At 36.2% G+C, this 14914-nt stretch overlaps 1 protein-coding gene across 13 annotated transcripts in view; it reads right to left on the reverse strand.

The window, feature by feature from the left end:
- Positions 1-14914, reverse strand: part of TMCC1 (transmembrane and coiled-coil domain family 1) — a 222694-nt gene that overhangs the window by 159219 nt on the left and 48561 nt on the right. For 10 of the 13 annotated variants that reach the window (XM_019646009.1, XM_019646008.1, XM_019646003.1 and 7 more), the window contains 2 exons: positions 13165-13220; positions 8375-9074 (listed from right to left, as the gene is read on the reverse strand). In XM_019646009.1, coding sequence (XP_019501554.1) covers positions 8375-8947 — 573 coding nt within the window. In that variant the 5' untranslated portion in view covers positions 8948-9074; positions 13165-13220. Of the gene's footprint in view, positions 1-8374; positions 9075-12246; positions 12273-13164; positions 13221-14914 lie in introns of all 13 variants that reach the window. The other 3 variants (XM_019646014.1, XM_019646012.1, XM_019646013.1) reach the window with 2 other exon arrangements.

The following is a 14914-nucleotide window of genomic DNA, read 5'->3' on the forward strand; positions in this document are numbered from 1 at the left end:
CTTTCCCCAATTCCCCAGCACTGTTCCCATCCCCCCAATTCCCCAATAAAAATCTTTAAAAAAAAAAAATTCTGTGAATGGGGCATAGAAATCGTATTTTCAACTAGCGTACTAAATGATTTCTGCTGCATTCACTCAATTTTGAAAACATCTGCAAACATCTATTTGAAAATGTATTAGAAGATAAAAAGCTTTATGAGATATGATGATGAGTTTAAATTCGGAAATGATAAGTTTGAATTGCCTATGCAGACAACCAATAGACAGCTAGATAACCAATTCTGAAGATTATAGGACTGGTCAGGCTAGAGTCCAAAATTTGGTGGAAGCTGAAAGTATGACAACATTTAAGCTCACAAAGGAGTGAACAGAGTGGTATGGCCTATGGTTAAAACTCTAAAGGACACAACACTTACAATGTGGACAGAGAATGATTTGCTCATTATTCAATAAATACCCTAAAATGCTATTTTTGCATGAGGTATATGTGTGAAAAATGTTGTCCTGCTAGGTGTTAGGAGGGATATAAAGCTAATACATGGCACCTGTCCTGCAAGCCCTGCAGACAGTTCTAGGCCTCTCAGTGTATCAGCCAAAATGTCAAAGGCTTTAAATTCAAGTACACAATATATTGAGTTGTCAGAAAAGTCATGACATATTTATTCTGTTTTTCATTGCAAAAATGCATCATAACTTTTCTGACAACCCAATACTTTGAAAGAGTGTAAGTTTACTAAGAAAATACTAACTAGTTTTATTCCTACAAGTATTTACTTAGAGGACATCCTTACTCCCAGATTACCCACATCAACATCCTGAAGCCCCTTCTTCAAAACTTTCAAGGATCCCTCAGAATTAATTACTCCTTTCATAAACACAAGTTTTTTTATATTGCTTATGGCATGTATCACGTTCTACCTTGCATGATATTGTGGAGGCAGCATGGTGTTACAGAAAGACAACTAACCTACAGAAATCAAAATCTTTACCCCTTACTGTGACCTTAAAATCACTTCTGTTTCCTAGTTTGTGAAATAATGATAGTATAATAGAACCCTTCATTATCATCTCATAGAATTATTAAAAATATCAAATGAAATGATTCATGTTAAAGTGCTTTATTAAAATTCACAAGTTACTTTCTCAATGTACATCTTATCATTCCTGCTAGTTTTAAAAATCCTTACGAGCTAGAATCAAGTGTTATGCATCTATATGTCCACATTTTCCAGAATATCTTGCATATAGCAGGCACTCATAAATTTGATCAAATATGTTGAATAGATATGAGATGAAAAAAAGAAACAAATTTATACCCTAATTCATTCCAAAAAGGATCCAAAGCAACTGACACGCATGCTTCTTTGACCACTCTAATTGACTAAGTATCCCACCAATAAATTTTGTTTTCCTTGCTTGTTATCATTTCCCTTTCTGAAATAACCCTTCTTCTATCCTCATGTACTCACATATCTAAATCCTATTTCTCCTATAAGACCCAATTCAAAACACCCACGTCCCTTTCTTAGCTTTTTATTCACAATAACCCAGAACGATCATTCTCTTCTCAACTTGTTCATACCATTTATCACATAGATACCATTTTATATTGTTCGCCATATCACGAATTAGACTATAAGTTCACTGTGTCTAGGATCAGGAAGTTTTCAGAGATACCCTAGAGAACATTAAACATAAGTAGTAGGTATAAAATAAACTATCTTGGGCCGGCCGAGTGGCGCGATGGTTAAGAACTGGCTTGGGATGCCAGAGGGCCCCGGTTCGGATCCCACGTATGAGGGCCAGTGACATGCCCTCCACAGCTAAGATGCTGAACAACAGCTCAACCTGAAGCTGGGCTGCCGTGAGTCACCGGCGACGGCGTAGGCTGCAGCTCCTGTGGCAGTGGGTTGCCATGGGCTACCGTGTGTAGCCAGCAGCCGCTGTGAGCAGCCGTCCAGAAGCCAGCAACTGATCTGCCTCGCCCGGGAAGAGCGCAATGATGGTGCCAACTTGGGCCAGTGAAGCAATGTCCTCCACAACTAGACTGAAGAACAAAAGGACAGCAACTTGTCTGTTCCCCTCCCCCCAATTCCCCAATTAAAAAAAAATAATAAAATAAACAATCTTATGTGGTAGCCATTTTTAAAAATCTGACAGAAGGATATGAAATAAGGCCATCTTATATATGAAATGCTAACCCGAATCTTTACAAATTAAATGTGAATAGCTGATTGTTTCTATCAAATTATACAAATAAAATTGTTAACAGTTTAAAGTGCAGAAAGAAAAACTTATACTACTTCCTGTACATTCCTTGTTTATCTCCCAAGTACTTAGACCAATGTCCAACACATAAAAATGGAGAAACACTTTGATATGGTAGGTAAAAGCAGTTTTTAAATCAGATAGTGCCTAGCACACCGTAGTGACTAAAACCTAGCTAATCAAAATATAGGTGGCCTAGATTTATTATTTCAATTCTGAAATACTCTAGTTGTGAAACATGGTAGCTAGGAAACCATGGGTATATACTTAACTTCTTTATGCCTCCGCTAGTTCATCAATAAAAAAAAAAAGAAAATACAAAAAATAGAGAAGTTTTAGAGTTAATTTAAAAAATGATAAGGCCGGCCGAGTGGCACATTGGTTAAGAGTTGGCTTGGGACACCAGCTCTGAGCAGCAGGGCTCCAGTTGGGATCCCACATTAGGGCCAGTGACACTGCGCCCTCTACAGCTAAGATTGTGAACAACAGCTTGACCTGGAGCTGGGCTGCTGTGAATTGCCGACTACAGCATAGGTTGCAGTGGGGTTGGCCAGAAGCTGGGGTGTGCTTTTGTGAGCCGCAGTCCAATGGCCGGCAAGCAACTGCCTCACCTGGGAAGAGTGCAATGATAATACCAACGTGGGCCAGTGAAGCAGCATCCTCCACAACTAGACTGAAGAACAAAAGGATAGCAACTTGTCTGTTCCCCTTCCCCAATTCTGCAACACTGTTCCCCTCCCCAATTCTCCAATAAAATCTTAAAAAAAAATGTGTGTGTGTGTGTGTGTGTGTGTGTGTGTTTAAACACACTGCCTGCCATATAAAAAAGCACACAATAAATGGTAGCTATCATTAGCATCACTACCAACTAGGTACTCCTAAATATTTCTTAATATTTCATATATTGTTTTATGTAAAGGAAATTACATTGGAAATTTAAATATTTTTATTTCTCCATCTTCAACTCAATTATATAAAAACGGTTAACAAAAATTATGGTATTACAACAAAATATGTTGTAATATTATGCAATCAGCAAAATTCTGTAAAGAATATTTATGAATATCTAAAAATGCTTATGAAAGAATTTTAATCAAAAAGAATACAAAATTGTGCATTTAATAAGATTCTGGTTTTATTTAAAAGGTTACTCTTAATAAAAATAAATTTAAATTTTCTTCCATATATTTTTTCATAAGTAGTATATTTAACAGAAAATAAACCAGGGCCGGCCGAGTGGCGCGATGGTTAAAAACTGGCTTGGGACGCCAGAGGGCCCCGGTTCGGATCCCACATATGAGGGCCAGTGACGCTGCCCTCTATAGCTAAGATGGTGAACAACAGCTCGACCTGGAGCTGGGCTGCTGTGAGTCAGTCGCCAGCAACGGTGTAGGCTGCAGTGGGGCTGGCTGACAGCTGGGGTGAGCTTTCCTGATCTGCCATGAGCCGCCGTGAGAGGTCCAATGGCCGGTGAGTGACTGCCTCACCCGGGAAGAGCACAATGATAATACCAACAGGGGCCAGTGAAGTGACGTCCTCCACAACTAGACTGAAGAACAAAAGGACAGCAACTTGTCTGTTCCCCTTCTCCAATTCCCCAATGCTGTTCCCCTCCCCCAATTCCCTAATAAAATCTTAAAAAAAAAAAAAAAGGATCAAGAACATACTTTAAAAACCAGACTGGTTATGTGGCAGATGGCTAAGGCAGAACCAGGTGGCTTTCAAACACAATGGATACATTGCAAAAAAATCAACTCAACATTTGCCTCACTGTTGTGTGTGTACATGGGCACATGAGCACACAAGCCTGTACGAATGCTATTTAACTTACATGGGACAGAAATATCAGTATACTTAAACGTTTATCACCAGTATTATAATATTTTCATCCTCAGACCTTTGAGTTAAGCAAGAAAATAAAGATATAAAAATAAAGGAGTCAATATTTAGAATTCGAAACAATCTCACACACGAAGAAACAGCAGAGTAGAAGCTTTCCAGGCTAATTTCCATTTAACTGACTTGCCATATTATTCTTAAGCTCAGTTTTCTCTGAAGGACATGCAAATTCCAAGCCCACAGGATAATCAATGTTCATGGCTAGTACTTCCACATACATATTGCTCCCACATCAGTTTATTAGTTATACTCATTATAATTAATTTAAACAAATATTATCAGATATGAGTACAAAAAGGGCTATTGCTTCTATGAAAACTGTGATGTGCTTTGGAAAGACTCAATAAAGGCACTTTGGTTTTTAAAAAATAAGTTTAAGGTGGGCAAGGCATATCAAGAGATTATTAAAACCTAACATTCTGTTCCAAACTGCTTTACAATTATCATTAGGTTTTCACTCCACTTTATAAAAATTAAAACTAAAAATTGTAGTTCATGCAATGAATACAAGATAGGAACAGAAGTCCAATCAGTAGATTTATATTTATATCTTAAAATGTAAGACCTTGGTTTTAAGTTAAATAAAATATTCAAAGTATGTATGTTTCAGTTTTTGATAATATTTTGATAGTAAAAACTTTGACTTTTTGATTAATTGATAAACTATTTGATCCCAATTATGTTGGCTAAGAGGGTAAGTACAGTACTTAGGTTCTAGCAATGAACCTAACCTAACAAACAGAACATAACCTATGCGTTTCCAAGAAGCCAATGAAAATCTAGTGCCTTCTATATCTAGATATGTCTAATTTTATCAATTAGAATTGATGCTATTACATTCTGATATTACACATGAATAACACTAGCTTTATCTCCCAGATGGGTGATTATAAATAAAAATTATTTATTAAAACTATAAGTCAGGTATTCAGATTTAATGTAATTAAACAAAGAGCAAACTTTGGGTGAATGATTTATTCTACTTGTGATGCGCTCTGTCAGATCACTTAAATGTCTAAGAAAAACTCACTTCAAATATTTATAATCTTTTTTAGATCACTAGCCAATCTTTATAAACTTTATAAAAAACTCTGCCAATAATCTTTTAATGTCATTAGAGAAACACAAATTAAAAACCCCAATGTAATACCATTACACACACATCAGAATGGCTATGTCTAAAAATAATGACACCACCAAATACTGGTGAGGATATGAAGAAACTGCAATTTTCATACACTGCTGGTAGAAATGCAAAATGGTACAGTTACTTTATAAGGTAAACATAATACTGTGATAAATATATATTTGGTCTTTGTTCAGACTTCTGACAAAGCACTTCTAAAATCCTTGGAATTGCAGGAGTATAAGAGTATCTTTTATAGCTAATAAGATGACTGGTGACCCCTATATAACTTCAGGATGGGTGCTAGTTCCCAGAAAGACCAAGGCATGATTAAGGGGTGGAACTTTCATCCCCACTTCTCAAACTTCTGGGAGGGGAGAAGTTTTGGAGATTTGAGTTCATCACCAATGGTCAATGATTTAATCAACCATGCCTATATAATGAAGCTGCCACAAAAACCCTAAATGGCAGGGGTCGGAGAGCTTCCAGGTTAGTGCACACGTGCTAGGAGGTGGTTTGTCTAAAGAAAACATGGAAGCTCTGCACCACCAAACTTCCCCCACGCCCGCCCATTCCTTGCCCTGTACATCTCTTCATCGGGCTGTCCTGAGTTGTATCCTTTATAATAAACCAGGAAACATAGGTAAAGTGCTTTCCTGGGTTCTGAGAGCCGTTCTAGCAAATTACTGAACCAGAGGAGGGAGTCACGGGAACACCTGATTTATAGCTGGTTAGTCAGAGCTACATGTGGCAACCTGGGACTTGCAACTGATGTCTGAAGTGGGGACAGTCTTGTAGGACTGAGTCCTTCACCTATGAAGTTTATGTCATCTCCAGGCAGTTACTGTCAGAATTGAATTGAATTATATAGGACACTGAGTTGGTGTCACAACTGGTTGTCGGTGTGGAAAAAACCCACACATTTGATGTCAAAAACAGTACAGATACATTTACCATATAATTCAGAGAAATGAAAACATATCTGTAATACCTATATAGAAAACTTCATAGCAATTCAATTTATAATAGCCAGAAAACAAAAATGATCCAAATATCCATCAACCGGTGAATGGATAAACAAATAATTATACAGTGGAATACTACTCAACAATGAGAAGGAACAATTCAACAACACAAGTGAATCTCTAAAGCATTATGCTAAATAAAAGAAGCCAAACACAAAGGACTATACTGCATGATCCGATAAATATAGTAAATTCTAAAAAAGGCAAAACAATAGTGATAGGAAAGCAGATAAGTGGTTGCCAGGGGCCAAGGGCTGGAGAAGATGACTGACTGCACCAAAGGAGCATGAGAAAGCACTCTGGGGTGATGGAAATGTTCTATACCATGATTATTGTTACGTAACTATACAGTTTCCAAAACTAATCAAATTGTACATTTAAAATTGGTGAGTTTTATTGTAAATATATGTCAATAAAGTTGACAAATAGCATAAAAGAAACAATTTTTTTTTTAAATTCTCTTGGCTCTCTATGAAGTTTTCCAAAATAAACAATATAAATGCATAAAATGTGCTTTACTTATACTTTTCCTTGTTAACATAAAAGTCTGTAATTCAAGAATCATTAGTAATACATTTCTTAATGTTCTCTGGTACAGATTAAGACAAATTATATAATTGCACTGTTAGTTTTTATTGCAAACTACATTGTACAATCCATGATCAAATGTCCTTTTTATTTCAAAGATAACTATTATGCACATAAATATATGCTACTCTTACTCATTTATACTTTAAAATTTTAATGATGTGAATCACTATTCTGATGATTCTGTTATTCTAGTGAATCTGTTACTCTGACAAGTTTAACTTCTTGAAGTGATTTACCGTCCATTACCTGTTTGTTTTTAATGTCACAATTAGGTAGGAAAGGTTTAAAGGTACTAGATTCAATATTTAAATTTCTAGGCTAAATATCCAGTAAAATAAACTTACCTGTGCCAGAAGCAACACAGAATGAAAATGATTAGCATAAAAACCTCAAGGAATACACAAAAGTAAACCCGAAAGATAGAAAGATGGTGCCTTATAGGGCAGACCTGGCCCACAAATGTGTTTGTTCTGTGTGGTTTGCATAATATGTTAAAAATGAAAAGATTACTCATCTAAGCTTTCCAGTTTCTCTTGAAAAATCAGAAGCCCTGGCAAGACTGGGCTCACAGTCCTAAATAACAACAATCACCTAAAGCTAAGAAGACATTGTCCCATTAGACAAGGCATGTACTTAATCTTCAGTTTCTCCAAGTTCCATAAACACTTCAGTTCACTCATTTTCACTACTTGCCTGGCTACATGTACCTGAGTTTTCAAACCCTAGCAGAACCATTTCTTCTATGTGCCTCAACTAACATAACTAAGAGGTAAAGTCCGAGTTATACGGAAGAAGTTTCCTCTAAATTTGTTATGCCTAATTCTCCCATCCAGACAGACTCCCAAAATACTGTTTATTAAGCGTAAATTAGTCCTCCACAACTAGACTGAAGAACAAAAGGACAGCAACTTGTCTGTTCCTCTTCCCCGATTCCCCAATGCTGTTCCCCTCCCCCAACTCCCCAATAAAATAATTTTTAAAAAGAGTAAATTATAAGAATACATATGCTCTACTGCTGAAAGCAAAATGTATAATGAATGCTGATGTGGTACATTATATTTGAAAATTATAACCAATTTAGTATATTTCCACACTAAGCACAAATCCAGATTCTAGAACTCACTCATTATCTTCCTTAATGTAAGGAAGCCAAATTCATGTGCAAAACCAAAGCTACAACAAACAAAGCATCTTTGCTTGTCTACCATTAAATGAAGACTTAATACATTAAGAGCACATAAAGTATACTGAAGGTTTCAACAAAAAGGAATTATAAGCATGCATTCATTAGCTGCAATAATTATTCATCCCCTTTATTTAATGAGAATGGAAACTATCTCTTACCACAACTTTGAGATAACTCTTGCTGAGATATCTCTTTTTAGTTACCAAAGAAAAGTTCGGTGAATCCTAGCTACAAAGAACAATGAGTTAACAGAAAAAAAAACTCTTTTAACAGACTTACCCGCTCTGCAGGTGCCTCATCCCCTGGTAGACACGCAGCAGCAGCAGCAGCAGCACAAGCTATTTCCATCACAGCAGAGCTGGTAGGAGCATCAGTAGTGGATGAAGACCTGGGTCGGCCAGACTGCATAACAGTTGCCATCTCCTGGCCAGATTTCCTGTTGATTTGGGGACTTCCCTTTGGGGCCTCTGGCTTGCCCCGCCTACTATGCAAGCTCGTCCCTCTCTTCATCTTGGGTGGCACTCGGATCTGTTGCAGGACGCGATTCAGAGCTGTGGGGTGGGTGGGGACACCATCAATCTCAGCACATGCATTCTGGCTTTCCAGATCAATTTCAGGTTCTGGATCTGCCTGAATTTGTTGCACATCATGTGGAGACACTGAAGACCTCCTGCGCTGGTGCTGGAAGAGATGCTTCAAGCCTTGGCCAATCACATTAATGTTCTCCAAAGCATTGTGAGTCATTTTAGACAACTTTTGTTCTGATTCTGTCTGCTTTCTGGCCTCTGCATCTTGGGATCTGCCTCCAGGATCAGGGTCCTCATATAACTGTTCACTGCCTGAAGGCTCCATCAGTAGGTTTAATATGCTTATTTGCAAACTCAAAAAATTTTAAACACACCAACACTGTCAAGTTAGGTAGGCATTTGCTTCAATAGTAACTACACATGCAGTTGTGAGGCGGAGGCTCCATGCCTATCTAATGTTAAAAAAAAAAAAAAAGAACCTCGTATTATAAATCCATGCAGAAACTCCAGTGTTAAAAACAGAGAAAAACATGCCACTAGCCAAACAAATAAGCACTACCATTAAGCAATCTTTAATCAGAAGATTAAAAGACAGTTTTCTAGATAGTGGGTAATGGTTATTTTTTAGAATAAGAGAAAAAGCTTGGAAACAAGTACATAGGAAATGAAAACAGCAATTTAAAAAAAAATCCATACAAGTTTCAATATGTGAAGAATTGAATACTAGAGGGGTCATCTTGGAATGGAACCCATAGTACTTGACAAATAGTCATTGCTTAGGAAATCAAGAGAACAGACCATTCAATATATATAGCCTTGCTGAGGTAATTTAATTTCTCTCACTAATAACCACAACTAATTATCCATATGCTGAAACTCAGTAAATTCAAACAATAATGAGAAGTGGATATCCTAACCTAACTATATGTGGATTTTAATGGAAAAGAGGAATTTCTTATTACCATTCATATTCATCAAGATCACTGGTAACTAGGGGTAACAAGTTTGCTTTTTAAGAATAGAAATAAGAATCTTGTAAGTTGAATTATCTGCTGAAGCACAAATGACCTTCTGGTACCACACGAGTGAATTATTCAGACAGAGTCTGTCTTCAGAGAGACTAGAGCTTTGCTTAGTACCAGCTATCAAGAAAAGAGATTCTAAGAAATCCCTTTTTCTGAATAGTATCATCGCTGACGGAGGATTCCCATATATTCACACAAATTCAAAAGCAAAGTAGCACAGTAACTGGTGTATAATGAAAGAGAAAAAGCAAGTTCAAATAGCAACCACACACCAATATTAAATGCAGGAAATTAAAAGGCAGCTGAAACTAAAAAATGTAAGGTTAGCACAATCGCCATGGTTATGGAAATCACATGCCAAAAAAGAAAAGGGAAAATGGTAGGCGTCAGATTTTTCATAATAGAAAGTGTTTATTTTTATATTGAGTTTCTGCAAATATATAAAACAAACTTGCATTAACACACTGAACCTACTAAAGAGGACAAAATATGGTGTAGGGAGAAGTTCTTTATTTCCTATTTTCCCTCTGTTTTTTTGTTCAAAGGGCTTTAAAACCCCCTACCTACCACATACGCTGAGCAGTTTAAGTTACTACCAATGAAGCACTATGGCGGGCATGTTCTGGGGAAATGAGGATTCCTTGCCACCAAGTAGCAATCTAGAAAGAATAAAGTAGCTGGATGTAAGAGTTCTTGAGAACTCAAAGCTACTAGAGTTCAGAGGGACAGGGATGCAAACCCACTAGTTTTCTTCCTGGTAACTAGTCTCAGAAGGCCTTCTCACCATGTATATGGGCACTGTCATTATGGCTCTGCAGTCCATGTTCTTCATACGTACACGTATTTCCCCATCTCCTGACCTCATCATGATTCAGAAGCATAAACAGTGTGACAGGGTAAAAGACATTTGCTTCTCACTAGTATCTTCCTCTTTCTAAATACCACAAAATTCTTTGCTCCCAAACTACGCAAAAAAGTAGCACCCATGAGAATAGGAAACTGCCTTTCTATCAAACTCTTTGTGGCTACAATGAAATCTTGCCACACCATTGGGGCCTCTTACCCTTTTCCAGACTGCATTGCTTTTGTTTTTCCTTTTCCCTTTGGGAAAGCCAAGAAAGAAACTCTTAATACTTATTAGTTAATGATTGTCTTGGCCTCTACTGGACTTTTGAGGGCTCTTTGTGAGCAAAAATGTTGCCATAGTATATGTATTTAATTATCCTTACCTTCCCTCATGAGTTTGTAGAGCAAACTATTAGTTAACTGAATTATTCCCACTCTGCAAAGCACTGAGCTCCCCAAAGAAAATTTTCCAAAATAATACAACTAATATATCAACTAATCTCTTGCGCTGGGCTATTTAGACCCTGAGAAGATGGGAGGATATGAAAGCAGCAGGCTGATAAATGAGGAAGTAATTTACTTATTTCCTTACTTGTATTTCATTACCTAAATAATACAACTGATTTTCTTGTTTTTTGAAGTGAAATATATAAAATACATTTCTCCCATGAGAGAAAAAGATACCATGAATAAAGAAACGGTGTCAAGGTTAGTTGGAAAACCAAATGACCTACTTGTCTCATATATAAAGGTATTAGGAATTTATTACTCAGCAAATCTGTTTCTTTGGGCAGTGTTATAAATTAATCAAGTGGCCATCTGCTTCTCATTTTTAAAATGAAAAATATGGTACATTTTATGTCAACAACTTCATTTGAGATTTCACTAACATTTGGACATCATTTATTTTCATATAACTCGAAATAACAACTAATTTAATTACAAGGAAATGCCGGCATTCCTAGGAAAACCTAGAAACAGGCTGTCAATTTCCAAGCCAAAGCTTGCATAGACTATCTACACAGCTGCAAAGATTACATAATAAAACAGTAATGAATTCTGGAATTTCTAAAGGCAAGACATAATCATACAGACTAGCAGAGGCTTATCTAACATAGTACCCTAAGCCATGCTTTAAACATCAAATGGTAAGATAAGAATTTTTTAAAAAAACCTATTGTGTTAATGATAAAATGTACCGTATTTTGCCATGTATAATGCGCACCTTTTTGGCCCAAATCAGTGAGGGAAAAATAAGGATGCGCATTATACAAGGGCAGTACCAATTCCATATCTATATAAATGTTTTTAATTCTTTTATTTATGCTTTTGAGTTAAAACTGTAACTCTAGAAATCAATAACAACATCCATGTGCAACACAATACCCTGGGATATGATAATCGGTTTTGTTGAACTTACAATGAACTTGCAAAGACAAAGAGTTCTTGGCCTTCTATGATGCGTAAATATCGTAAATTTGTTATCGGTACATAAAATCTCTTGTACCTTGTATCTGGTTCATGTGTTTTGTAATTATTTGTTACATAAAATTTCTTCTACTATGATATGTTAAATAAATGCTAAACTTCTTTTATAATACAAAAAACAAGTATCTAAATGTAAACAAACACATTTGACTTAAAAAATTAAAACAAAAGATTGTTTTTCCTGAAAGTTTGGGCCAAAAATGTGGGTGTGCATCATACACGGAAGCGCATTATACATGGTAAAATACAGTAATCTGGTACTTACACTTGTAGCTATCATCTGCATTATTGCTGTGATTTCAACAAAAACAAGAAATATGGTCAAAATTTTGAAGCTTGCTAAAATTTCTGTAGGCCAACAGAAAATCTTTATGGCCACCTTTCAATATAAGCCAAATATTAAGGCAGGTCAAATGCAGTGCCAAAAATACCAAAGACAGTAATGCTATAATAATTGACTATAAAGTTGCTGACAGTAAGGATGCAAGCGCTAAGGGAATTCAATAATGGCAAAGTTTTTTAGGACTCCTCTATTTTCTTCTGTAAGATAGTAAAATTCAAATAAATAATAACTGTTGCTCGATTTATAAAATTCTCCAAATAACTGTATCGAGATCCCTAGTTTAAAACAAACAAGTTCAACTGCAAAACTAAGTGTGGTTTTGTAAGAAGGAAATGATGGCTTCTCTTCTATTCACTCAGCTTCTCTGAAAAGTAAAGTTCTTATAAGTGAACCAGAGGAAGTGGGGAAAGAGAAAAGGGAACAGAAGGGCATTGCAGAAAGGGAGCAGAGGGAAGGAATGAAAAGTGGGAAAGAGAGGAGGAAAAGATAGCCACCTACAGACCAGGCATTTCAGTTAATTTTGTTAAATTCTCAGAATTTTTAACAATTTTTCTACAACAGTTTTGCTAAAGACATAATATGTATGCCATTAGTTCACATTCAAAAAATAAGTAGCTCTGAATTAATATGAGGAATAAGTTTTAAAATTATGTTTTTAAAATCTGTCAAATGTTTAGAAATGTACACTAAAAAATGTTCCAAATTATATACAATTATTTTTTTCCTTTAAATTTTTCTTTCCAATTTTTTGGAGTTTTTTTGATAGATGTGGTGACCAAAGATTTTGGGTTTGGCTATGAACCAAGTTATTTCAGTGACTACAAAGAGCTGGATACTTGCCTTTATCACTCTTCCTCAAGCACTTCTAGGGTATACAGGAATCTTTTTAGGAAAAGCTGAAAAGCAAACATTAAGAATACAAAGTGAGAAACTTAGAGGGGGGAACTTATCTATTATAATACACAAAGAAAAAAACTGAGTATATACATAAAATGCTAATGTTTATCTTTCACTGGTCGAAATAGTATTTTTCAGTATTTTCTGCGTTTTTGACAATGTAATCAAGAAAGAAGATATTTTAGAAAAAAGAATGTTAACTAGTCAGCACTTAAAAAAGAAAGTGGTACATATCTTAAGTAGCAATATATATTTTTACACTATGATATGGAATTAGAAATGTATATTTCATTAATTCTTATCTTAAAGTAGCATGAAATGCAAAACAAGTACATGAAAACCACACAATCTTATAAGCAAATATTTTTTGAAGTAGCTTCCAATTCTGTATCTGTAATTTTGCATTTAAAAGCAACTCTAAAAGCTACTCCTACCATGTATAACTGAGAATCAAGATGCACCAAAATTAAATTTTTATTGGAAAACTAGCTTCTGATTGCCATTATCAGAGTAGCAATTTAATTAAGATTAATATTTTGGGGGCATCTGTTATGTGCTCAGCATTATATAGACCAAGTGAAGCATATAATCTTGCCCTCAAGGAACTCACAATCTAAGATAGGAAGTAAGATTTACATACTTAAAACTTAAAGAAAACAGCACAAAACAACATAATTAAGGGCTAAAATGTATGAGGACAACTGCAATTACCATCAGAAGTCAGGATGATCAGTTAGAATTAGATTTATTTGGGAAATTTTTATGAAGGAGAAAGAGGCTTTAATTGAGCTCTGAGGTATGAGTTGATGGATGAATAAGCAGGAAGATATATGCCAAGACTTCCAGCTTAAAGAACAATAAATACAGTATGTTTGGGGGCTAATAAAGAGGCCAGATGACTGTATTGGTGGATACACATCTCTGAGTCATCTGGAGAACTCGGTGGCCGGTATGTAAAAGAGGACTTTTTTTAAATTAGATTCAGGTGTACAAAACAATGTAATAGTTACACACACCCCTCACAAAGTGATAACTCCCCTCCCCCTAGGAGAGGACTTCCTATCATATAACTTTTTGTATCTTTTAAATTTTGTACCTTATGACTACATTATGTACTGAAAAAAATAAACATATATTTCAAGAAAGAAAGAAAATACATGTTTTAATTTCTAGGGTAAACATTTAAAAAATAGTAAAAGACTATGTAACTAATATGCTAATAGAAAGAAAAAAACAGAATTTAAACACCCAAATAAATGCAAAAAAAGAGGGAAAGCAAGATCACAAACAAGAGAACACACAAAAAGCAAAGTAAGATGTCAAATGTAAATCTAAATATTCCAGTAATTACATTAAAAGTAACCAGATCAGGGCTGGCTGAGTGGCGCTTTGGCTAAGAGCTGACTTGGGACGCTGGCTCTGAGCAGCAGGGCCCTGGTTTGGATCCCACATGAGGGCCAGTGACACTGCGCCCTTTACAGCTAAGATGGTGAACAACAGCTCAACCTGAAGCTGGGCTGCTGTGTGTCACCTGCAACCACGTAGGCTGCAGTGAGGCTGCATTGGGCTGCTGTAAAGCTACTGTGAGTGACTGGCAGCCAGCATGAGCGGCCAGCAGCCGGCATGAGCTGCCAAGAGCCACCATGAATGACCGTCCAGTGGCTGGCGACCGATCTGCCTCACCCGGGAAGAG

The sequence above is a fragment of the Hipposideros armiger genome, unplaced genomic scaffold (genome assembly GCF_001890085.2).
Source record: "Hipposideros armiger isolate ML-2016 unplaced genomic scaffold, ASM189008v1 scaffold_96, whole genome shotgun sequence".
NCBI lineage: Eukaryota > Metazoa > Chordata > Mammalia > Chiroptera > Hipposideridae > Hipposideros > Hipposideros armiger.